General features: G+C 49.4%; 2 protein-coding genes across 2 annotated transcripts; both read left to right on the top strand.

Annotated features, from left to right (window-relative positions):
* Window positions 1–3227: 3227 nt before the first annotated feature.
* On the top strand, window positions 3228–7171 carry LOC146545582 (maestro heat-like repeat-containing protein family member 2A). The gene is made up of 10 exons (XM_085223979.1): window positions 3228–3437; window positions 4316–4438; window positions 4578–4743; window positions 4899–4997; window positions 5180–5331; window positions 5695–5838; window positions 6334–6426; window positions 6705–6774; window positions 6890–7003; window positions 7089–7171. The coding sequence occupies exons 1-10, from the start codon at window positions 3228–3230 to the stop codon at window positions 7169–7171; spliced, it is 1254 nt and encodes a 417-aa protein (XP_085080105.1).
* Window positions 7172–8159: 988 nt separating this feature from the next.
* On the top strand, window positions 8160–14324 carry LOC146545581 (maestro heat-like repeat-containing protein family member 2B). Its single transcript, XM_085223910.1, has 18 exons — window positions 8160–8302; window positions 8427–8467; window positions 8702–8843; window positions 9262–9314; window positions 9521–9628; window positions 9879–9998; window positions 10193–10315; window positions 10451–10606; window positions 10832–10954; window positions 11225–11304; window positions 11719–11854; window positions 11971–12063; window positions 12393–12488; window positions 12667–12790; window positions 12988–13097; window positions 13532–13684; window positions 13941–14095; window positions 14252–14324. Exons 1-18 carry the CDS (start codon window positions 8194–8196, stop codon window positions 14322–14324), a joined length of 1995 nt encoding a protein of 664 aa, XP_085080036.1. The 5' UTR covers window positions 8160–8193.
* The last annotated feature ends 10232 nt before the right edge of the window (window positions 14325–24556 follow it).

Genomic DNA, 24556 nt, shown 5'->3' with positions numbered 1-24556 from the left:
CTGACAACATTCCTATACTCTTCACAGGTGGGCAGGGCCTTCTTCCACTGTTCATGGACATTCTTCTTTCCTTTTAGTTTATCCATGAGTTCCTTGCTCATTCCCACAGGTTTTTTGCCACCTTTCCCCAGTTATTTACTCTCAGGGATGCACCAATATCTTGCTCCAATTTATAGGAAGGAGAGGAGGTTCTTTTAGTATATGTATACCTGACAGTGAGATAAAGACACAGCGAGTCAAATGTTAGCCTCACCAGTTTATTACCAGTCCTAGTTGCTTCGGGATATGAGGAAGGAAAGACAGGTGATAGAAAAAAGATAAAAACAAGTCTTTGAAGAAAGCAAGAGAGAGAGTCACCACCATGGGTCCAGCATTGTTCATAGTATGTCCATTGATCTCAGGATCTTGTCTAGTCACTGCAGGGAATGGGAGAAAGCCAGGAAGCTTTGCAGCAACACAGGTGGTTCTTCTGAAGAAATTTCTTTCCCTCAGGGAATTCCTCCATCAAAGGTTTCTTTTGTCTGGGAGCTCTTCTCCCTAGTCCTTAGTTTACTGAGGGCCTTTTATCCCCAGTTTCTCAGGTTTTTTTCCTTCTTTTCTCTCTGTTAGCTTGGCACACCTGGCCCAACAGATAAGCCAGCAGGGAGCCTTCACTGCCATGCGCAAGCATTATGACCTTTTGCAGTGGTCAGTCCTTTCAAGCCTCACCCTCTGAAAAAGACTGCTTGTCCTGCTTCTGCTTATCTTTACAATCATAAGCAGAAGTATTTTGGCACAGTGACACCCACCACTTGTCCCCCCAGATAATTCACAGCTGTAAGTTAGAGTCATCACAAAAAAAGGCCTCAGAAAGCAAAATTTTGAGCCAATAAAAAAACAGTTTTGTCTTTCACAATTGATCTTAAGCTCAGAAGAAGTGGAGTTTAAGGGCCAACCAGCTCTTGTGGCTCCCTTACCTTCTAACGCACTAGCCAATGGGATACGTCCAAGTATACTCTCCTTAAGTCCAGGGTAGCACTCCTACTGATTGCTTTGATTCTTCCACACAGAATCTTGAACTTCACCATCTCATGACTGCTGCATCCCAACCTGCCCCCAGTCTTCACATCCCCTACCAGCCCTTCCCTGTTAGTAAAAACAAGGTCAAGTAGCATACCCCTCCACATCAGGACAGTGCAGGACCTGGCATTTGGCCTTGTTGAACCTCATCCCATTCACCTCAGCTCAGTGATCCAGCTTATCTAGATCCCTCTGAATGGCCTCCCTAACCTCAGGCAGATTGATGAGGGTACTCTCAATAAGTTTGCAGATGACATCAAGTTGGGAGGTAGTGTCAACCTGCCTGAGGGTAGGGAGGCCCTTCAGAGGTTCAACAAGGCCAAGTGCTGGGTCCTGCGCTTTGGCCACAATAACCCCATGCAGTGCTATAGGCTTGAGGTTGAGTGGCTGGATGATTGTGAAGAGGAAAAGGACGTGGGGGTGTTCGTTGATGCTCAGCTGAACGTGAGCTGACACTGTGCCCAGGTGGCCAAAAAGGCCAATGGCATCCTGGCCTACATTAGAAATAGTGTGGCCAACAGGAGCAGGGAGGTGATCTGTACTCAGCACTGGTGAGGCTGCACCTCGAGTACTGTGTTCAGTTTTGGGTCCCTCACTACAAGAAAGACATTGAGTCCCTGGAACGTGTCCAGTGAAGAGCAACAAAACTGGTGAGGGGTCTGGAGCACAAATCTTTTGAGAAGCAGCTGAGTGAGCTGGGATTGTTTAGTCAGGAGAAGAGGAGGCTCAGGGAAGACTTCACTGTACTCTACAACTGCCTGAAGGGAGGTTGGGTGATGAGGAGGGGTTTGGCCTCTTCTCCCAGGCAACAAACAGGACCTGAGGAAATGGCCACAAGTTGTGCCAGAGGAGGTTTAGATTAGACATAAGGAAGAACTTTTCCTCTCAGAGAGTGGTCAGGCACTGGAATGGCCTGCCCAGGGAGGTAGTGCAGTCTCTGTCCCTGGCAGTGTTCAAGAGGCATCTGGATGAGGAGCTACAAGATATGATTTAGTAGCTTGTGGTAGCAAGGGTAATGGAAGGATGGTTGGACTAGATGATCTTGCAGATCCTTTCCAACCTTGTGATTCTATGATTCTATGATTCTATGATTCTATGATTCTATGATCAGCTCCTCCACCACCAGTGTCAGAAAGTTATCATCAATACATTGCAGGAACCACCTGGACCTTGTGTGCCTGGCTGTGTTACTTTGCCAACAGGTATCAGGATGGTTGAAGTCCCCCATAAGTACCAGTGCTGAGAATCACAAGACTACTTCCAGCTGTTTGTAAAAGGCCTCGTTCACTTCCTCCTCCTGATCAGGTGGCCTGTAGCATGCACCCAAAAGAGTGTCGCCTATGTTAGCCTGCCCCTTAATTCTTACCCACAAGCTATCCATTGTTAATCATCTCCCCCCACAGTGGAGCTCAATACATTCTAGCTGCTCTCTCTCATAAAGTGCAATTCTATCACCTCACCTCATCTTGCCATCCACAACAGCATGGCAGTCGTGTGAGCTCTCCCACCATGTCTCTGTGATTGCAATGAGATCACATCCCTACAAGCACACACGGATCACTTGTTCTTCCTGTTTATTCCCCATGCAGCATGCAATGCTATATAGGCACCGTAGGGAAGCAGAGGGTGCAGGTATCTCTAGAGGGGTACAGGAAGATTTAAGCTGGGCTCCTGGCAATGTTATCTTCTCTGACGAGTCCACACAAGATCCTACTGGACAGCTGGGAGGTTTTTCTCCACCGTTTACTAAAAAGACAGCATTCCCAGGCCCTTCTCTGTCACAAGGAACTCCATCCCCTTCCTTCATCAAATCTACTTTAACGTTCTGGTCATCAGTCCAGCCAGCTTGCTCCTCAGAACACTTTGGCCCCAGCTGCTCAGTCGCATTCTGTCTTACACCCACACACCTGGTTTCTCAAAGGCATGCCCAAGATCATGGTACACAAACCTCGATCCCAACACCATCCTCTCAGCCAATAATCTACCTCTAATTTACCTCCTCTATTCTCCTCCTTCCTTCTGGGACCCCGCCACCAGTCAGGAGGACAGAGGAGAACACTCCTAGCATTTCCGAGCCCTTTAGCGTCTTTCCAAGGGACACAAAGTCCCTTTCTGATGTTCTGCCATTTCCTCGTGGCAGCCTCCCACGACCCTACTTAAATGACAACATGCAGATGATGTTTGATCACATGCAGTGGAGTCTCCTTAACATCTCTGACACGTGCCCCTGGAAGACAGCAAATCTCTCTGAAGAGATTATCTGGGCAGCAGATGGGGCCCCAGTACCGCCCAGCATAGAGTCCCCAGTCACTAAGACAATGCCGGGCAACGGTGCCCGGCAGCTGCTCCCCGGCCAGGGCACTCCCTCATCTGCTCAGGTGATTCCCTGCTTCAGTGTGGAATGTGTCCACCCTGGAGCCAAGTTCCTCACAAAAACGAGCTGTGTTTTGGGGCCTGCAAGGTTGCCCTGCATGCGGTCTGCTCCCCAGCCCAGGGCACATCATTCTCTGTGAGGTGGCACTCCTCAGTGTGATGTCACAATTGCTGTCGCTTTTGCCCGCGGCAGCGGTGGGAGCGGTGGCTCAGTCCGCTTGTGGGACGCGCAGGAAGTGAACCCAGAGAGAGCGTTGTGTCTATCTGGAAACATCCTGCTGTGATGGAGCGGCTGAGAGCCCTTCGAGGTGAGGTCCCTCCACCCCTCTGGACACCGTGACGCTGCCCGAGCACGTGTGTGCCTCCAATGCCTGTTTAGGATGTGCCAGCAGCACTGCCCTTGCTCTGCTGAGTGCAGCTGCCCACCGTGGTTTCCCCAGTACCCCAGCAACGGGAAGGCTCTCTTCCCTCTACCTGCTGACCACACATGTGCCAGCACAGCCCACCCCCACTGTGGGGCTGGAGGAGCGTTCCTCCCAAAGCTGGCCGGATGCTCGGCCCTGGCTCCAAGCAACACCAGCGACAGCTGCTCTGCTCTTTCCTTCCAGGTCTCTTTGCCTGTGTGGGCTGCATGCCCAGACGTACACGTCGCAGGGAGAGAGGCAGGGTGGAAAGCCCTGTCCTTGCCTCTGCTGTGACTTTACTGCTGCAGCGCCTGCAAGACCAGGAGGTGAGCTGGGGATGTCCAATCATCAGACCCTGGCCCAGTGCCACGGTCCCGTGGGTGCCAGGCCCCGGCAGCACATTGGCATAGCGATGGGTGGCAGCTGGCGGCTCCCCAGGAACAAGGGCAAAGCAAAACGTGACCTATCTCTGTCCCCAGGGTGACCGAGCGCAGGCGTACTGCGAGCTGGAGCACGTCCTGTGGGAAGATGACAGCCGCCCGCCATGTGGAGTGGTGAACCGGCTGCTGGCAGAGGTGTCCCAGGACCTGACAGCAGCCCAGGTGAGAGGTCACTCCTGAAGGCAAAGGGAGCCATCTGCCCGCGCTGGTGTTCTGCTGGCGGACGGTGGTGGCTTAGCCTTTCCAAGGGAAGGTCTCGGGCAGTCTCCTGTGCCGTGTGTCACCAGTGACTCTTTTTCAGGGCGTGATGGACAGCGTGAGAACGGCTGCCAGCAATGTCCTGGTGGCTCTGGCCCGGACACACTTCTCCTTGGTGATGGCCGAGCTCCAGGGCCACCTGAAGGCCACACAGGAGATGTCCAAGGAGTTTGTGCTTGTCACCCTGAGCAAACTCTTCAGCAGCTATGGTAGAGTGCCCTCAGCCTCCTGGCATCTGTAACAACCGGGGGAAGGGATCTCTCCCCTTGCGCATGATCTGCGTAGAGCTGGGGGATGCAGGGCTGCAGCCTCTCCTCCCTCCCTGCTGAGGCTCTGACCGTGCCCATCTCCTTCCTCTCTGCAGCTCCACAGTGCATCTCCTTCATGTGGCTGACGCTGGCTGGCCTGCGTAGTGTGGTGGGCCAGGTGAGGAGCGGCCGGACCCTGCGCATTGCTTGTGCTGGTGAGTGCCAGCCCCAGAGTAGCGGGGCTTGGGACAATCCTTGCACCTTGCCCTGCTGCAGACTCTCAGGGGCTCCCTTTTATCCTGTGTTTTTTTGTTTGTTTGTTTGTTTGTTTGTTTTCTTCTTAGTTTCATTTTTATTTTTAAATTAATTATTTGTTGTTGTTGTTTTGTTTTTCCAGTTGTGAAACAATGGTTGGAAGGAGTCAAGGTTCACTTGTGCTCTGGAAAGCAATGCCCCTGGCCTGTTATGGAGAAAGAGCAGATTTATGAGAATCTTTACCAGCTCTTCTGCTCTGTCCTGAGCAACTGGCAGGACTGCAAGGAGGAAAAGGTGAGCACTGCTGCATTCTCAGCCCAGGATGGCGGCTGGGGCATCCATGATGGCAGCCCTGTCAGTGTCCAGCAGGCTGAGAGCAGAGGGGTGACAAGAGGGAGTGGGAGGACTCTGCAAAGGGCCCCAAACTGGCTCTGTGCTCAGGGCTGAATCTCCTTGCCAGGAAGCAGCCACATGTCACAGCACTGTGGTAGGGAGAACTGGGGATGAGGGTGTGGGGAAAACCTGCCTGCCCTCCAGAGCAAGCCCATCTCCTGCTGGGCACAGGGGCATCGGGAAGGGGAAGGGAAAGAGAAAGCCCTCTCTGTAGGAGGGCAGACCTTCAGTCTTTTATGCTGGGCCTCTGCCATCCCTCTCCAGGACAAACAGGCCGTCCTCGAGGCCGTGGCTTCCATGATGGCTGTCCTCCTGCAAGAGGAACTGCACCGAAAGCACATCTGGGAGCAGATCCTTTGGCTTGTGCACCAGTATCAGGAGGTCCAAGACACCTGCAGGGGGACCAAGGTGAGACGTTGTGCTGGGCTCAGTGTGGACATGGGGCCAGGACCAAGAAGGGTCAGTGGGATGCAGAGAGCAGGCGGGAAGCCCTTGGAGAAAGAAGGAACAGGTGTTCAAGGGAGGTCTGAGGCTTCCTGGGCTCTTCAGTGAAGGAAGAGTGAAGGAACCTGGACAGGGCCAGAAAGAAGCAAAGAGTCACTCCTGGGGATGGGAGGCTTCACCACCATCACTGTTGGGCTCTGAGTGCCTGAGGAGTTCTGTGCTAACAACTAGGAGGACCACGTCCAGTTGTATCTGATGGGGGAGAAGAGGGCAAAAAATGCCCAAGCAGGGCTTGGTTGTGAGCAGAGAGTCTCTCTTGGTGCTGCTGGGAAGGGGGGACAAACCAGAATGCCTGTGCAGGAGCTTCTCCCTGTGGACAAACCACTGGGAATCAGTTTTGCTAATCCCAAGTGGCTAGATGTGGCTTCAGCCCTTTCTTCTTCTCCTGGTCTCTTGCAGAGCCTCACTATCTTCCTGGAGGCCTTAGAGGGAGCTCAGTCCGTTATCCCAGAGGACAAGTTTCTGGCCATCACCAGAGTCGTGTTCTACCAGGTAAGGGAAGCCTATCCTTGCGCCCACAGCAGTTTCCCCTCTGGGCTAAGTCTCAGGAGGACTGCAAAGCTCCAAGCCTATGATGGCCGCTCAGCCTTAGCTCCTGCATGCCTGTGGCTCCTCCAGAGCCATGCATGTTCCCCTGGAGCAGGCTGTGTTTTGTCTGCATCTCCTCTTCCTGAGACTGCCAAGGGAGACAAGAGCTGGCAGCGCAGTTTCTTTTCCATACTCAGTGATGATGTGATTTTCTCAAATGTTCCCACACCTTGTTCCCACAGCTCTCTGATGACACCAAACAGCACAGCGAGGCTGACAGAGCAGAGCTGACCCACTGCATCCTGCTGCAGGGTAAGGAGAGGAAATTTGGTGATGGTTGGCGGTGCCCTGGCCAAAACCTCTCTTGCAAACCTCTGGAACAGGCGCGAGTTTCTTGATAACACAGTGTGGGATTTCCTCCCTGCAGCCCGAATCTGCCCAGAGGAGACAGTCCTGTTTCTGCAGTCGCAGCTGGGTGGTCAGAGGACGGACAGTTGTGTGGCAGCCCTGGGTCTGCTCGGTGCTCTGGCTCGCTCTGACGGTCAGTACCACGGGTTGGGACTTCCAGGGATCCCTTTTGCCATCTGGGTTGTGCCTCCATGTATGCTTCTGTGCATCTCTTGCAGAGCCCGCAATCACAGAGAAGCTGCCCCAGATTGTGGAGGCTGTGCAGTGTCTGTGCAGTGATCCCAGGACCAAGGTGAGCTGATGTGGGAAAGGAAAGCACTGTTGGGGTGGTAGGGATACCCTTTCCCTCGGGGCAGGGGCTGGTGAGGCTGTACTAGAAGGACTCAGACCCTGGGAAGTATTTCCATTCTCCTTTGTGTCCTCTGAGAGCCCGATGGCAAGAAGTGATGCTGCTGCCAACACGGGCAGGGCTGGGGTGCTAGGGAAGGTGCTGGGGCATTGAATGCATGGTCGCAATGTTTCCTGTGGGGTGAGCAGGCAGAGTGGAGTGGGCAGGTCCCTGTGCTGCGCATGGAAATTGCACAGCCTGGTGTTAAGGCCTGGCCTTCACCTCAGGGCCAAGGCTTCTCCTCTGCTCTTCTTGTCTCTGTGTATGCCTGAAGGGCAAAAAAAAAAATAAAAAGAAATCAAACCCACAATTGAACCCTGGCAGGTGAGGAGGGCCATTCTGCACTTCATGAAGGATCTGCTCAATGCTGATGCCTGGAGCTGCTCAGCCTGGGATGTGGTGGGACACATCTTCAATGAGTTCAGCTGCACCACAGGAAGAAGGGTAAGGACAGTGAGCAGCATCTTCCTTTGGAAAACCCATGCTGCTCAGAGGCTGGCACAGAAGCAGCAGTGGGGCCACACCTGAGCCTCCTGAGAGGCTCCTGAGAACTGAGAGTAACCAGCAACAACACCACTGTTGTGCAGGCAGCCGGAGATGTTTCTGCCCAGGAAGCCCAGGAAGAAGGAGCACTCCAAGAGTTGTGCATGGACATCCTGGGGTCTCTGGATGTCTCCGTGAGAGGGATGACCAAAGTAAGTCACACTCTGCCCTGCTGCCACTCCTTGCCTTTGCACCACGTGTTCCTTGTCCCCTTCCAACACCCCAGGTCTCTCCTCCAATGTGCTCTGAAGCACACACGACTCAGGAAAATTCACAGAGTCCTCTTCATCTCTGAGTGGAGGCAGGAACGCTGACACGCTCAACTGCCTCATTCCCTACAGCTCCTGTGGCCACGGCTGCTGCTGTAGGTGGTGCCAGCCCAGTACACCGGCATGCTAATCCCAGTCTCCCGCTGCATCCGAGCCCTGGCTGAGAGAGGGGACCTGACAGTGCAGGAGATAGAAGAACTGGATCCCCATTTTGTCAGCTCCATGTTTCAAGGTAAGAGCAGAAACTCTCTGGTGAGCTCTGCTGACCTGTGTTAGCGCCCAGAAGGGACAGCAGAGGTGCGTATGGCAGGGCATGGAGTGTCTGCATCTCACTCAGTACTTCTTTCTTCCTGCAGGCCCACTGTTGACTCCACATATACTGCTGGCACGCCTGTTGGTGAGTACATGCTCCAGAGGCTGTTCCAGAAGCCCCAAGGAGGAAGCAGCATGGCTGAGTGTGCCAGCGCCTGCCTCACCTCTGGGGATGCCGTTGTCTTCCTGGGCTTGCAGAGCCATGGGCAAAGCTGTTAGCTGCCCCCTGCTCACCAGAGCAGAGCCAAGCTGCTTCCCCCTGGAAGAAGCTGCTTCCCTTGCTGCAGAAGTGACCCAGTTTCTCCTTGCTCTCGCTCAGGTGGTGGCAGGGAGCCCTGTTGCAGGCAGTGAACTCCAAGCTGCTGCCTTGCTACTCATGCAAAACCTCCACAGCAGGACCCACAGAGCTGTGGGGGCCATGTGGGCCGCTGAAATCCCCGTGCTGCTGCAGTGCCTCAAAGGTAAAGTGCTGGTGGGAAGGGATGGGCGGAGGTGGAGGAAGAGGGGGCAGAGGAAGGGGAAGAGTGAAAATGCAGCTCTGCAGCGTGGCAGAGGGGAAGTGTTGCCTGCAGCCCACTGCTTGCTGTGCTGCTGTTTCCATTCTAGGGAGACAGCACTGAGGCCCAGGGAACTTTTCCCCCAAGGCATCTGCCCATTCCAGGGCATGGATAGGCTCTTCAAGTCCCCTGAGACAGCTGTCTTGGAGCCATTAGTTAAGTGCTCCTGTTGGAACAGTGTTTGTGCGGAGGGACAGGTCATTGTGGGGGGGGTACAGGCCCCAGTTGGGCAGTGCTGAGTCAGGCAAAGCCAGGTTTGCTGCTTTTCTTCTTTTGTGGCTTGATCCCAAGCAAGAGTTTTTTGCTTCTTGTTGCTGTGCAGGGAAAGATGAGAGCTTCATGGACTCTACAGAGTGGGAGCATCGTCTGCTAAAGGTAGAGCATTGTTGGGAGGCACGGTGCAGAGAAGTGCTTGCCTGCCACAAGGAGCCCCACCCCCATACAAGCCAGGGAGGGAATGCTGGGGGGAGCTGGCAGAGGGACTGTTGTTGAGGCACCTCTCCCCAGAAGGCTGCAGCAACTTGGGAATGTGGGAAGAGGCAAAGGGCAAGGGAACATTGGCTTTTCCTGCTCTTCAACAGTTCCTGAGGGAGTCGCTGGACACCATGGAGGACGAGGCCTGGACCAAGGCCCTGAGCTGCGAGCTAAGCCGGCAGCTGAGCAGTTCTCCCAGCAGCTCTGGAGAAAAGGTAGGTTGCCCTCGGCTCTACCCAGCGGTGCAGCTGCAGGTGCCCAACGGGGGCTGGGGCTGCTCCTTTTGCTTCTCCAGCCCGTTCCCCCCAGAGGGCCTTTGCCTGCAAACTGCTTGGGGGCTGGCTAAAGCTCGGCCCTGCAGCTGCTCTCAGCAACTCCCAGGGAGCGTGGGTCCTTCCCACCTGGCCCTCTCCCAGCCGGTCACGTTGCTACCACATCCCAACTTATTCCTCCCTTCCCATGCAGTCTTTCCTGTACAAGGCTCTGGGCACAGTTCTGGGAGCTTGTAAGGAAGTCCTCTATGTCCAAGAGAAGCTGCTGCAGCACCTGGAGGGAGCAAATGCAGAGGAGCCATCTGAGGCCCAGGTGAGCTTTCCTTCCAGATTCTGCGAGCATCCCCGCTTCGTCCCTGGGGCAGAGGGCTTCTCCTGGCCCTGTTCCAGGCCTTTCAATCTCCTCCCTGCTGCTGCTTCCCTCAAGTGAGGACCAGCCCGGCCACCGTGGCTGGCTGCGTCAGTAGGTTTAAGCCTGCGCCAACTGCCCTTTGTTCTTTTGTGCAGGGAATGATCTCTCTTGTCAGCCATGCTTCTGAGAGCAACTTCCACGCAGTCCCGGACACACTCACCATGTTTGCGTCCAGGCTGGGCAAAGGCCGGAATAGTAGGATTTCCAGGCGCAAGAAGGTAAAGTGTTATGGGTTTCCATCTTGGCATTCTTCTGCCTTATTTTCACAGCAGCTCCTGCCTTGGGAGCCCAGGTGCATCGCTGGGCACTGGGGGCCATTGAGCGAGTGTCTCAAGGCATTTCTCCCCTCACAGATGGAGCTGAACAGCACGAGAGCTCACGCCACACGCAGCGCTCTCATCCTCGCCCATGGGAGCTTGGCACTGCAAGCCTCCAAGGAACAGCTGCTTGCCCGCCTGGAGGGAGACATTGTGGGGAACATCCTGCTGCTGTACAGCTGCAGCTGCCGGGTGAGAGCTCAAAGCATGCCAGGGTGTCAGAGCGCCCAGCTGCAGCCCCTCCACGTGGGGGGATACCCATTTCAATGGGCCTTCTCTTTCCAAAGGTCCCTTGGGGAACGGTTTGTGCCCAGATGAAGATCCAAGCCCTTCCCTTAGCGTTGCCCCCACGTGTCCCCCTTGCAGCCCTTGGCCCTTCCCTCAGTTCAAAGAATGTTCTTCTCTCTTGGGCCTCAGGACTTGCAGAACAAGCTCGCGCTGGTGCAGAGCATCACTGACTTCAGCTCTGCCTTCCATGCTGTGGGTGGCTCCGCCTTCTTTAACCCCTTTTTGAAGAGCAAGCTGCTGGAGATCCTGATGGTGAGTGCCTAGAGCCAGGGCTCTCTGCAGAGGAGTTTTGGGCTGTGCCACGGGGCTTGCTCCCCTGGAGCCATACAGGCCCCCCTCAGCCACACGTCTCCAGCTGGTGGGGACTTTGGGTGCTAGGTCCACCAGCTGTGGAGTTGCTGCATCTTGTAGTGCCTTGGTGGGAAATGTGGAAGTGATGGGGCTGGTGTGTGGCAGTTGTGTCGCACAAGAGCTCTCACATGCCCCTTATCCACTTTGACAATGTCTCTCTGGTACTTGCAGGACTTGCTGAAGAAGTATTACTTGGGCACCCGTGTATCCCCAGTGCCCCTCAAGGTAGTTCTGGCCCTGGAGCAGCTGAGGTAAGGATTGGAGCCTCTGGGGTGGCCAGGCAGGAAGGTGGTCCCCCTTTGAGGTAGCTTCCGAAGGCCTGGAGGGGGTAGAGGGTGAGGAGCCACATCTACAAGAGAGATGGCTGGGCTGTTGTGCCCAGCTAAGCTCAGGTTCTGAGCAGGGAGAAAGGCCCTGGTGCTCCTGCCCCTGGCAGGGAAGAGAAGGGAGACCTGGGGTCTCCTTCCCTTCAAAGAGGGAGGTTGTTCACTGCTGCCGGGGCGGCGGCGAGTGCTGATGGAGCTAAAGACAGTGCTCAGCAGCATGGTCTGGGGGTGTTCGCTTTGCAGCTTTTGCTTAGGAGAATCTCAGATGTTGTCTGAACCACTCTGGAGAGCACTAGTAAAGGCTCTTTCTGTTTTCTCTTCCTTTTTTCCTCCTGTCAGCAAGCTGAAGCCTTCATTAGGAAGCAAGGACATGTGTGAAATGCTGACTCTGTGCTGCAAGAATATTGTGATGCACCCTTCAGCGAGGATGATGCTGAAGATCAAGAAGTTACAGCAAGCAGCACAGTACCTGCAGGTAACCTGCTGTAATTTTCCCAGCCACGTCTCAGTCGGAGCCCTTTCTCAGAATACACAACCTATGCTCTGGCAGCAGCCATGATGCCACACCTCAATCCCCTCTTCTGCTTTCAGCTTCAGCAAACATCATTGAAAGCTCTGGGCCGGCTCATGGTGGTCCTGCTTGAGACAGGGACCACCCGTGGATTCTTCGAGAACATAGTCCATGTGTGTATGTGTGGGGCAAGGGAGAAAGCATGGTGCCTGCTGGCATGCCGGCTCACTGCGAGCTCAGAAATGGGCAGAGAAATGGGCCCTGCAGGGGAAAGGCAGGAGCCAGCCCCTGGCAGGCCACAGCTGAGGAAAAGCTCCTGGATTAGGAGGAAGGAGTGTCTGCAGAGAGCCGGGCCAGCAGTGCCAGTGCTCAGCAGAGCAGGGGGCTGCATGGAGCCACAGGGCAGGCCCTGAGTGAAAGTAACCGGAAAGGAGGGACAGAGAGAAGGATGGCAGAAAGGGAAAGAAAAGATGTCCTCAGTCATACAGATGCTCTGTTCCAGGTCCTGCAAAAATCAATGACATCAGACAACATGTGGGAGCGCAAGAGAGCCCTGCAGACCTGCTCCCAGCTGCTGGCTGCTTGTGAAGAACTTCAAGTGAGTAAAGAGCCCCAACACATGCCCCTGGCTCCCTCCCTGGTGCTCCTGAGCTGGAAGGCGAGCTCCGCCCAGCTGTGTATGCTGTGTCACCCATTGCGTGGGGAAGGCACAGGCGGGAGAAGCTAGGGAGAGCTGGGGCTGCCTACAACTTTGTTCCTGCCTCTCATCCCTGCAGGGGGGAGATGCCTGCAAGCACTTTGGCTCCTTGGTGGGATTTCTGGCACCTCTGACATGTGATCCCATGCCCACATCCCGCCAGTTGGCTGCCACCTGCCTGAGCTCCCTTCTCCGAATCCAAGGTGAGTAGAGCGGCCATGCACCAGCCCTCCGCTCTCCTCCACAGCATTACCAGAACCCCACGGGCTGGGCCCTGTTTCCAGGAGGGAGAGGCACCGTGCACAGCTGTCTTCTTGTCCCCACTCTGTCCTCTGTCCCCATGGAAAGAGGTTCCATTTCAAGAAGCATGACTTCCCTTTTCTCCCCGTGCTCTTTCCAGCCAAGGCAGCCAACAGAGTCATCAAAAAGGGGAACATCGGGAGCCTGTGTGAGGGGCTGAATGACTGCAGCACCATTGCTCAGCTCCGGGCCTTGTCCAAAATTGCAAGGGTAAGTGGACCCAAAAAGGGGTGGTAGGATCTCAGCGCGTAGGCTTCTGCACATTCCTCTGCTCCCCCCAATCTCACCCACCATTTCCAGAATGAGCTGAGACCAATTTTCTCAGCAAGTAGCAGGAGGCGCTGAGCTATGTCTGGCCTTCAGGCGTGTGTGTGTGTGTGTGTGTGTGTATGTGTGCATGTGTGTGTGTGACTGTGGCTGCTAGGTAGGCTTTGCATGTAAGCAAACACCATGGGTGGAGCAGCTGAGAGAAGGCTCAGCTGCCTTCCATATAAACAGCAGGGCATGGACAGCAGGAGCGTTGTGATTGCCGCCTGAATGACCAGCAAGCTGCTGAACTAAGAACGCCCTCAAGACTGCTTTCTGTTTTGAAGAGCTGCCGCAGTGCAGTGATGAGATCTCTCCTGCTTCTCATTTCTCTGCAGATGGTGTGCAGAAACTTCCCCCTGGAACAAACTGTCGACTTCATGATGGCCATCGAGGATACCTTCCGGAAAGGCAGAGGAATGCGCGTGCGTGCAGCTGGGAAGTGGATGATCACCCTTCTGCTGATGTACGGGAAGGACATCCATTGGGACGTAAGAGACTTTCTTCCACGTGTCTTGGACTTTTGCTGGTTGTTGCAGTACGCCTTGTGCCATTTGCCTCTTGTGCTAAAGAAGCACAGATTGAGCACAAAGCCAGGGCTTGGACAGGATGATTGGTGTGAAATTTAGGCTTAGGACTTGGCAGTATGTCAAGGGAGCAGGCACTGCTCATGTGCTGAATGTCCGTGGTTACTTACTGCAGAGTCAAGGATGCAGCAAGTCATTCTTTCTTCCCTTCTTCTTTCAGGCGGCACTGATTTTCTACATCCTGCGCAGCTGCATGTCATCCATGAAGCAGAGCACGTTCATGCCCTTCCTTTGCCAGGCAATGGTCATCCTCAACCGCTGCCATGCAGAGGTCACAATTGACAACTTCTTCCGGCTGCTTGAGCCAACAGACAGGTACTGGCACTCCTGCCTTTGCTGATGCTGTGGTCCCATTTGTAGCTTGCCTCTTTAAGAGGGATCCAAGGAGGAAGCAGCTTTTTCTTTGTTACTCTCAAAGTCTGTTTGAGGTGAAAATTACTCAATCACAACTTGAGAATCTCTTTTTTCTAGCGAGACGTGGAGGAGAATAAGAGAGTTTTATCTTCGAGAGTGGAGACGGGAGAAGAATGAAAAGAAACGCTGAACTAATTTTTTTTTTATGTATTATAAATGTTTTATAAATTTGTATATGTATATATTTTACATGTATATATATATTATGTATTTTATATGTATATATATTTTATATGTATATATTTTATATATTTTTATATGTGTATATATTTTTATATATTATTTATTAAATATTTTTAAATACTAAAATCCTGGCTAAGAAGTGCAAAGAGTTTTTTTTTTTTTTTACCAAGTCTTCATTTTAATAGCTGCTGTAGATCATCTCCATACCATTTACATCATGAACTGGTCTGCAAGGGGAGCAAACTTCCCACAGCAGAGCTTGTGTCTGCACAGGGATGGGCATTTCTACAGGATGCCAAAACCCCTGCCGTGGCTATGTTGTGTCTCCTGCAGAATATCTTCCAAACACATGGCTTGCCAAAGCAGATTACTTTGTTGTTCACACTCAGACCCCTTCCTGTGTTTTGACTTAGAGGTACAGGTCCCTTTCTCTCTGAACTCTTGGAGAATTCCCTTCAGCCTAGCCAGGAGGTTTTACATGCGTCCTCTCACTCCTGCTCGGTTATTTTTCCACTTTTGACTCTGCTTGTGTCATGTGTATTTCTTTATCTGGCTGCTTAATTTTTTATTGCATCTTCCTTCATGGCGTATTTCCATTTCCTTGCATTTGCAGACAAAGAGTAAGTCCTGCCGTGCCCATCTTTCTCCATGTCAGATGACACATTCTGTTCTTTCCTGCCTCCCTGTCATTTCTCTGTGTCTCCTTCATCCTTGGCCTTTCTCCGAGCAGCAGGTTGAGGCCAGCTCCCTCTCTGGCAGCACCCTTCCAGATCATCTCTGCCTGACGCTCATGTTCTCTTTCACCCCTCTCATTCTCATTCTTTCTCTTTTGTTTCACTCATCCTTGCCCCTGCTGTGTAGGTGATGGCCACTGCTGAAGGTGCTGACTTTCCACCACTGCACATCACCTCCCCTTCCACAACAACTTTTTTATTTGTTGTTTGCGACATTTCCAAAATCCCATATGGACCTTACAGCGATGAGGTAGTGCTGGGTTATGTGATGAAAGACTGCTGTCTCCCAGATGTGGAAGAACCAGAGACCCATGGACTGGGGTATTCTAACCCTTCCCTGTGCTGTCACAGGAGGTGACTAGCCCCATAGCTGCGGGCCCCTGCAAGGGGCTGGGGAAAGGCTCTAAAGGCACCTATGACCACCTTTCTTCACCCCAATCATTGCTTGGAATGTAGAATAGAGCACCTTGAAATCTCAACATGAAGGAGGAACCAGAGGTTGGAGAGGAAGGAATAATGGATAGAAGGGGAGTTACCATTGGTGAAGCCTTACTGATTACCCCCAATCACCTCGTCTTTATTTTCCATGTGCCTTAGTATGGCCTTCAGGGGGATCTTCCCCCTGATCTTGCCAGGCACAGAAACGAGACTGTCTGGCCTGTGGTTCCCTGGATCTTCTTTTTTTGCTTTCTGGAAAATGGGGGTTATATTTCCCCTTTTCTAATCGGGGGGAACTTCACCACACTGCCTTGAGCTCTAAAAAACGATGGATAGCAGCTTGTCAACTTCATCCACCAGTTTCTCTGAGAACTCGTTGAGTCTGCAAGGGTTTTGCAGAGGCACCCCAAGCTTTGAGGCAGGCTTCCTCCTCTTGTTAGTCTTTTTCATGGCAATTTTCCTTTTCTCGTTACTGCTTATACTGCTGGATACATCAGTGGGGGAGTTTGGGGCTGTCTGGCCTTGGACTGTGGATTCAATGCAGACTGCACATGAATCTGTCTGACTCTCTCTATTTGTGCCTCCCTGATGGCACACAGTTCTGTTGTCTCAGTGTTTCCCTGGGGGAGGAAGCCGCAGACAGCCTCCTACCTTGACATTGGTTGTTCCAGTTCTGGCTGGGCTGGCTCCGAGGTAGCTGCTCTCGGTGAGCGAGTGAGTCATGATCGAAACAGAACTGCACGGTAATGCCAGAGGGGAACGGCAGCAGAAACGCGCCAGGACAGCCAGAACTGAGCAAGGGCCCTGGCACTCTGCAGAGAAGGATTGCCTCTGAGCACAGGGACAACCCACTCTGTCAGAAGGGCCCTTCAGTGCCAGAGAAACACAATTCGTAAACCAGAGGGGGGGGGATGATACAGCTGGCCACCAGTTATCAGCTTTCATTTCACACTGCGGTTGCTGAAGTGCTTTTGGGGACTGTGGGTGACTGCAGGGGAAAGAAAATGGGGAAATCACAGAAACACAGGGGCTGGAAAAGGCCTCAAAAAATTTCTGAGTCAAATCCCTCTGCTAAAGCAGGAAACCTACAACAGGTGGCACAGCTAGTTTCCCAGATGGGGCTTGAATATCTCCATAGAGGGAGACTCCACCACCTCTCTGGACAGCCTGTTCCAGTACTCCATCACCCTTACCGTAAAGAATTTCTGCGTGTTATTACGGAACTTCCTATGTACAAGTTTTAGGCCTCTACTCTTTGTGCTATCGCTACACATCATCAAGAAGAGCCTGGCCTCATCCATTTGCCTCCCACCTCCCTTGAGATCGTAGAAACATAGAATGGCCTGTATTGAAAAGGACCTCAAAGATCATCTAGTTTCATCCCCCTGCTATATGCAGAACCCCCAACCACTAGACCAGGCTGCTCAGAGCCACATCCAGCCTGGTCTTGAATGCCTCCAGGGATAGGGCATCCATAACCTCCTTGGGCAGTGTGACTCCTTTGTATTAGTTTAAAACCATCCCCCCCTTTCCTATCTCCATCAATGCATGTAAAAACTCGTTCACCCTCCTGTTTATGTGCTCCCTTCAAGTACTGGAAGACCACAATGAGGCCTCCCCACAGCCCTCTCCAAGCTAAACAAGCCCAATCCCCCCAGCCTTTTCCTTATGCAGTAATTATCTGCTGAAGATCAAGAACCGCTGTCATGGTCCTGATCCATCAAAGAATGTAAGTACATGCTTAAAGTGGGCATTTTCTTCTTACCTGAATTGCTGGTGTGTGGAACAGAAAGAATGAACTTTCCATTTAGTAAGTAACTCTTTAGACTAATGAGCTGTCCGACAATGAGCTCTCAATTTCTGCTGCTAGAAGTCTTGCTCTGGGTATGCTGCAACTATGCTTAAAAACCTTGTAGAGTATGAGAATTTTTAGTTCTGCTCATGATGTAAGATTAATGTTTGGATCTCTTTTAATCCTTCTGAAACCTACAGTGAAAAAAAAATATTTTTTCACTGAATTATATCGAATAGTATCAAAACAGTTTCACCTTTCTAAAAATCTAAAAAAAGAGTGGGTTTTTTCCTAAAAACTATTTAATTGAGCTACAATGTCCTGTGACCTTTAAGAATAAGATTACAGACAATATAATCTATTATCCAGTTTAACAGTGTTTTATACCAATCTTTATTCAATTACTTTGTTCAATTCTACTAGAAAGGAAAACAGGACTTTTCAACCATACCTTCTTTTTTTTTGTTAGGAAAGGTATGTAGTGAAACAGTAAATCTGAATGATTTTCATTAGTTCTCTCTTACTGCATTTTACCATACTTCCAAGGTCTGTGTGATTTGGGTTTTTTTTTCCAAGGTGAAACTGAACGAGATAACATTGTCTGTGTCTTTGTTTAATGAGCTATGTTTTCTTTGTTAATTTACACCCTAATGAATTTCAGATGAAGTAATAAAACTGAGTAAAATTATCGAGGCTATGAAAGTAGATTTTGGAGGGAGTTACTTTACTTTTTTGTATTTAACCACCAGAAGGCCACTGCAGGTTGTTTGGTCCTCTCTGGAGTTCTGGAAGGTGCTGAGCACTCACACATCTTGTGGATCTAAAGACAATCTAGATGTCTTTTGCATGATATCTTCTTTGATGATCTTCTCAGGGAGTTTGTAAATAAAATGTTTGCCTTTTACCCTGAAAAACATAATCAGAGGAAGGTGATTTATCCATAGTTACTGCTGTATACATTTCTTTCCATCCTTTTGGCCCAAGATAAAAAAATAGGCTGCACAGAATTAGCTCAGATCTCACACAGGAGTCTCCAAATTCTAGCCTTGCCATTAGTGGTCTGAAAAACTAATGTCAACATTTGACACCGTTCTATTCTTGTCCTAGTCAATGCAATGTCATGGGTGTTTCTCTTTAAGACAATTGCAGCAAACCTAATCATCTCTTCAGCTGTAATTTACTACAGTGCATCCTTGAATGCTTCCAAAGGGCTCAAAACTACTGCATGTCTGAACCTCAGTGTTCAGTTTTATTGCAAGATATCTTACCCTCTTAGGCTATTGATCTTCCACTTTCAATTGCACCCTCAGTTCCATCTTCCCTTGATATAATTATGAGCTGAAGATTCTCGCACTGACTTTTTATTTGCTGGAAATTGATCCTATCTGCTCCTGCAGATTTCATGTAACTGCGATCTTTTTGTTGGTGTGTACACACTCACAGTCTTCGGACACACCTTGGAAGTAGTGTAACTGTTTCTGTCTCTTGGATAATAAAGCTACTGGCTTCCAAATGTGGAAAGCGAAATAGTTTTAACTGTCCCATACAGGAATTCTGCCTTTCTTGCTTATTTTAGGATTATTTGTCTTACAGCAGCCTGTCTCTGACAGAAGCAGCTCCAGCCTGAGGTAACTGTATATATTCATTCAAAATATGCACGCCTAAACAGCACAACAACTCTATTACAGCATAAAAAAGAACTGTTTACTCTGTCTGAGCTTTAAATGGTTCACAATTAATACATCTGCTTCCTGTCACATAGCAAGTCAAAAAGGAGCTGATCCATCAAGTTGAAACCATTAGAGCTCTACACTGGGCACTCACCCTCTGTGAGTGCAGGGCATGCTTTTTTCAAACTGTTGTTCGTCTACTAATGCCCACAGGTGGTTGGAGTACAATAGGTGTGCCCAAAAACCCTATTCTTAGGCTTGGCTTGAGCTGAAAGGAATCCAGTCTGGGCACACTAAGTTGTTCTATGGTGCAAACAAAAACACTACAAGAATTTAAAAGAAACACTTCAAAAATGTACTTCAGATTCAAATGAAAATTGGAATTTAAACAAATATGGTAGGTAGGATGAATGGTGACATCCTTTTACTCAGTCACAGAAATAAGAATTTCTAAATTAAAATTCAGACTGCAGCAGTAGAGGACATGCATTTTCTGCCCTGTGAACTTCTTTCTTTCCCACCTCTGAAACTATCTGTCTTGCCACTTGCTTGCCCTGTCTGGGCAGTCCGTTAAAGAAACAGGAAAAGAGTAAATGCAAGCAGAATAAAGCTAAAAAAGGTATTTGTAAATTCTCTGATTAATTGGAGGGCTAGCAAGAAGGTTATCATAGCTGGCTTTAGGCATATGTTATTGTGCTGTAGCCTGTGCTACAAAAGAAGCCACAGTGTACTTCCCACCATCTGGTTTCCATTCTGAAGGCTAGAACTGGGGTTCGAGCTAAGAGACAAATTGTCTGCCTTAACAGGAAGGTGGTTCTTTGTCTCCTCAGAGTTGCCTCATTTGGATTTACAGGGGACGGGACTGAAACAAGATGTAGCTGAGAAAACTGCTTCTGCTTGGCAATCCCAGGAGCACTAATGCAATTTGTGCCTTCCATACCACAGCTCACTTCTACAGAGGCTTGTTTGGGTTCCATTCCTGGTAATCATGCTGAGAAAGTAAGACAATAACAAGTTCTACAAATAGTGAAGCAAAATCTGGAGGATTTAATTATGCTTTTTTTTGGCTGCAGTTGAAGAGAGCACTTTTGGCTCGCTACTGTCCCAGTCATTATTAATTCTCACCAGGATGCGGTAAAGTGTAATTACAATTGAGGCAGACCTTGACCAAAAAATTATCTTCCCAGACAGAACATGGACAAGTAGAGAGCATTTGGTACTACAGTGCCCTTCAAAAGGCTGGAATGCAATGCCACCTGCTAGAATGGTGTTTGTCACCAAATATTCCTCCCAGATTATTTTGCTTGCCACAGCCCCCCCAGCACAGTCTAATATTAAACCAGTACTGCAGATACTCTTATTTTCCATTAGGAAATGCATAAAGCTAAATATTTTAAATGGCAAAAGGCCAAATCTACTCACCTTAAACTTTTTATTGAGTCTGTTTTTCTCCGTTATTATCAAAGGACTGGATGGCTCTTTGGCCAATAATATCCTTTGTTGTTTTTAGAATATGACAAACAGTTTCCCAAAGACATTTTAAAATCTCTTTGTATTTCCCGTAGTGAAATATTATACATAAAATGATCAACAGAAAGTATAAGAATTTCTTATCTGGGAAAAAAAAACAACACTCCTGGAATGAACACGTTATATTGTGTTGCTCTTCTTCCCCTATCCAGAGCTGTTTACTATTTATTTAAACAATTTTCTTTTTGTAGAACCGCATTCTGACATTTTTTCAGTTAAAAAACTGTGATACATTCCATTTTCTTTTGAAAATATATATGGTGTACTTTTTCTAAACAGATAGTTTTGTTTAAGATATTTATGATGAATTATAGATATTTAAAAATGAAAACTAAAATTCAGAAAAATTATCTACTTGTAAGCTTGTACGTGCTACGACTGCCAAAAGATAAAAGCATAAAAAAATCTGCCATCAACTTCTTAAAAAATAGATTGAAGTGTTTTACTAGAAGGGCCATTAAAAAAAAATTTTGGCTTACAGTTAAGGCAATCTATTCTTCTACACAAGAAAAATAAATGTCATCACATTTGGAATATCAAGTCTTTAATTTAAACGGATAAAAGCAACTACTACCGTTGTTATACATTGTTATTATTGCTGTAATTAAAATTAAACCGTTATTATGATCAATACACTTGCAGCCATAGCAGCAATAAGAACAGTGTTCATTTCTTAAAGTAGTTAAAATACTTTTGTCTAGGATCTCAGTAAGCGATGTGTTCCTTCTGACCAGATTTAGGCACCTCTTTAATCCATTTGTGCTCTGTAGGTGAGGTGGTCACTCTCTGAGGAGCCAATGGAGAGTGTGACATATCAGATGCACAAAGTTGGCTGGTGTGGAAAGCTCCCTAGGTAATTGCATGAGAGTCAAATAAGGGCCCGAAGAACTTTTAAAGAAAAACAGCAGGCAGGGCTTGCAGCTGCTAGCATGATGGACTGATGGGAACTGGAAGCTTCTGAACACTGCTGGGACAATCACAAGGAAAGACAGCACCGAGACGTGTGGGAGATGAAGACCTCCAAGGAAAATCTGTGAATGAGTTGTTCCTGGGTCATGGCTGGTGGGACAGCAAGCAATGAAGGTCACAGCTCCACAAGCCCAAGGAACAGGGAAAGAGAAGGAAGATGTCTCTGAGAAGCAGATGTAGAGTCTTTAGTGCAGAGGAGAGATGGAATCGTGATTTAATGATTTTTAAAGTCATCTGGAAAAAAAAAAACCCAGATCCTTCCAAATGGTGAAAAGAAAAATTTAAATATATATATATATATATATATACCTTTAACGTTTTTATAATGTTGATTCCAATTTTCTTTTTTGTAATGTGATGTTTTACTGGTGACGTCTCATATTTCTCAATAGCTTCTCCTTTTTGAAAGAGCACAGGAGAGAGTACGTTTGCCATAGAATAGGGCTTTGAAGAGCCATATGGTTTGTAAAGCCACCGAATCAACTTTGGCATTTCAGAGCTACTTTCCCTTTCCACAGTTACTGTTATGTCACTAGAATCCACACAAAATATATATAAAGAAGGTAAGTTGTCTTGAACTTCAAGACACTAAAGGCATTCCTGATTCTATCGTTTTTCATAGCGCAATTGATTTGGAAAAAAAAAAATCTACTAATGCAATTAAACATTCATATTTAAGGAGAATTCTTTTTAAAAATAAGGCATGTAAATGTGCTTTTCTTAAAAAAAATCAAACTGAGGTTTGTCTGGTGGTGTGATGCTGTGAGAACATGCATTAAGCAATAAGATATGAAAGAGAGCACAGTTCTGAAGGCTAAAAAATGACTAAAGGTGCAGTATGAGTCACAAGGCTGAAGGAATAGAGATTTCTGCTCGTGGGGCAAGGCAGTCATCTCCTGAAAATGGACGGCCTAAAGTGACTTACGATTATTGTAAAAATAGGGAAGAAATGAAATGCTACCATTAACTACAGATTCTCATATCTCAAGTCCCTTTATTAGCTGGTTGAAGGTAAGCACACCCAAGAGAAGCTGTTGCCTGAGGACTCTGAAGCTCTGTATTTTGGCCCTGTCTCAGGCCCTTATTATAAACAACTTCTTTGGCAACTGAATTGCTAGTGTTTCATGGCTGGAGTTATTCAGAGATGTGTCTTACAGTGTAATAAAACTCTTCTAGGCTTATTGGAGATACAACTGATTAAGCTCTGAAGCAGAGCAGGAGCTCCATAGCACAACTTATGTGGCCCAGGAGATGCCTGGCAAGGACCAGCAAAATTACCTCTACAAGCCAGGGCTCATAGTTTACTTACAGTTTCCAACTCAGCTGACGAAACAGTTTCATCACTGTTGCACTATCACTAAAGAGGTATAACTAAGATTTTATCTACATATTTACTGAAAAGTATGAATTCTAGTTGTTCAATTCTTTAACTTCCTCATCCCATTCACCTCAGCTCAGATCCAGCTTATCTAGATCCCTCTGAATGGCCTCCCTAACCTCAGGCAGATTAATGAGGGTACTCTCAATAAGTTTGCAGATGACATCAAATTGGGAGGTAGTGTCAACCGGCCTGAGGGTAGGGAGGCCCTTCAAAGGTTCAACAAGGCCAAGTGCTGGGTCCTGCGCTTTGGCCACAATAACCCCATGCAGTGCTATAGGCTTGGGGTTTTGTGGCTGGATGATTGTGAAGAGGAAAAGGACGTGGGGGTGTTCGTTGATGCTCGGCTGAACATGAGCTGACACTGTGCCCAGGTGGCCAAAAAGGCCAATGGCATCCTGGCCTACATTAGAAATAGCGCGGCCAACACGAGCAGGGAGGTGATCTGTACTCAGCACTGGTGAGGCTGCACCTCAAGTACTGTGTTCAGTTTTGGGTCCCTCACTACAAGAAAGACATTGAGTCCCTGGAACATGTCCAGTGAAGAGCAACAAAACTGGTGAGGGGTCGGGAGCCCAAATCTTTTGAGAAGCAGCTGAGCGAGCGGGGTTTGTTTAGTCAGGAGAAGAGGAGGCTCAGGGAAGACTTCACTGTACTCTACAACTGCCTGAAGGGAGGAGGGGTGATGAGGAGGGATTTGGCCTCTTCTCCCAGGCAACAAACAGGACCTGAGGAAATGGCCACAAGTTGTGCCAGAGGAGGTTTAGATTAGACATAAGGAAGAACTTTTTCTCTCAGAGAGTGGTCAGGCACTGGAATGGCCTGCCCGGGGAGGTAGTGCAGTCTCTGTCCCTGGCAGTGTTCAAGAGGCATCTGGATGAAGAGCTACAAGATATGATTTAGTAGCTTGTGGTAGCAAGGGTAATGGAAGGAAGGTTGGACTAGATGAACTTGCAGATCCTTTCCAAACCTGTGATTCTATGATTCTATGATTCTATGATTCTATGATTCTATGATCAGCTCCTCCACCACCAGTGCCAGAAAGTTATCATCAATACATTGCAGGAACCACCTGGACCTTGTGTGCCTGGCTGTGTTACTTTGCCAACAGGTATCAGGATGGTTGAAGTCCCCCATAATTCCCAGTGCTGAGAATCACAAGACTACTTCCAGCTGTTTGTAAAAGGCCTCGTTCACTTCCTCCTCCTGATCAGGTGGCCTGTAGCATGCACCCAAAACAGTGTCGCCTATGTTAACATCTCTGACACGTGCCCCTGGAAGACAGCAAATCTCTCTGAAAAGATTATCTGGGCAGCAGATGGGGGCCCCAGTACCTCCCAGCATAGAGTCCCCAGTCACTAAGACAATGCCGGGCAACGGTGCCCGGCAGCTGTTTCCCCGCCAGGGCACTCCCTCATCTGCTCAGGTTATTCCCTGCTTCAGTGTGGAATGTGTCCACCCTGGAGCCAAGTTCCTCACAAAAACGAGCTGTGTTTTGGGGCCTGCAAGGTTGCCCTGCATGCGTCTGCTCCCCAGCCCAGGGCACATCATTCTCTGTGAGGGGGCACTCCTCAGTGTGATGTCACAATTGCTGTCACTTTCGCCCGTGGCAGTGGTGGGAGCGGTGGCTCAGTCCGCTTGTGGGACGCGCAGGAAGTGAACCCAGAG

Source organism: Meleagris gallopavo, chromosome 1, assembly GCF_905368555.1.
Source record: "Meleagris gallopavo chromosome 1, MGAL_WU_HG_1.1, whole genome shotgun sequence".
NCBI lineage: Eukaryota > Metazoa > Chordata > Aves > Galliformes > Phasianidae > Meleagris > Meleagris gallopavo.
This window is presented reverse-complemented; position numbering and strand designations above follow the sequence as displayed.

What these genes read in the sequence shown, in the direction of transcription:
- LOC146545582 (XM_085223979.1), top strand. Translation starts at nt 3,228, where the DNA reads ATGCAGATGATGTTTGATCACATGCAGTGGAGTCTCCTTAACATCTCT. An exon ending in GCACTCCCTCATCTGCTCAG is followed by an intron (nt 3,438 to 4,315) that starts GTGATTCCCTGC and finishes CTCTGTCCCCAG; the next exon opens with GGTGACCGAGCGCAGGCGTA. An exon ending in ACACCTGCAGGGGGACCAAG is followed by an intron (nt 5,839 to 6,333) that starts GTGAGACGTTGT and finishes GGTCTCTTGCAG; the next exon opens with AGCCTCACTATCTTCCTGGA.
- LOC146545581 (XM_085223910.1), top strand. Translation starts at nt 8,194, where the DNA reads ATGCTAATCCCAGTCTCCCGCTGCATCCGAGCCCTGGCTGAGAGAGGG. An exon ending in CCAGCAGCTCTGGAGAAAAG is followed by an intron (nt 9,629 to 9,878) that starts GTAGGTTGCCCT and finishes CTTCCCATGCAG; the next exon opens with TCTTTCCTGTACAAGGCTCT. An exon ending in AGCTGCTGGAGATCCTGATG is followed by an intron (nt 10,955 to 11,224) that starts GTGAGTGCCTAG and finishes TGGTACTTGCAG; the next exon opens with GACTTGCTGAAGAAGTATTA.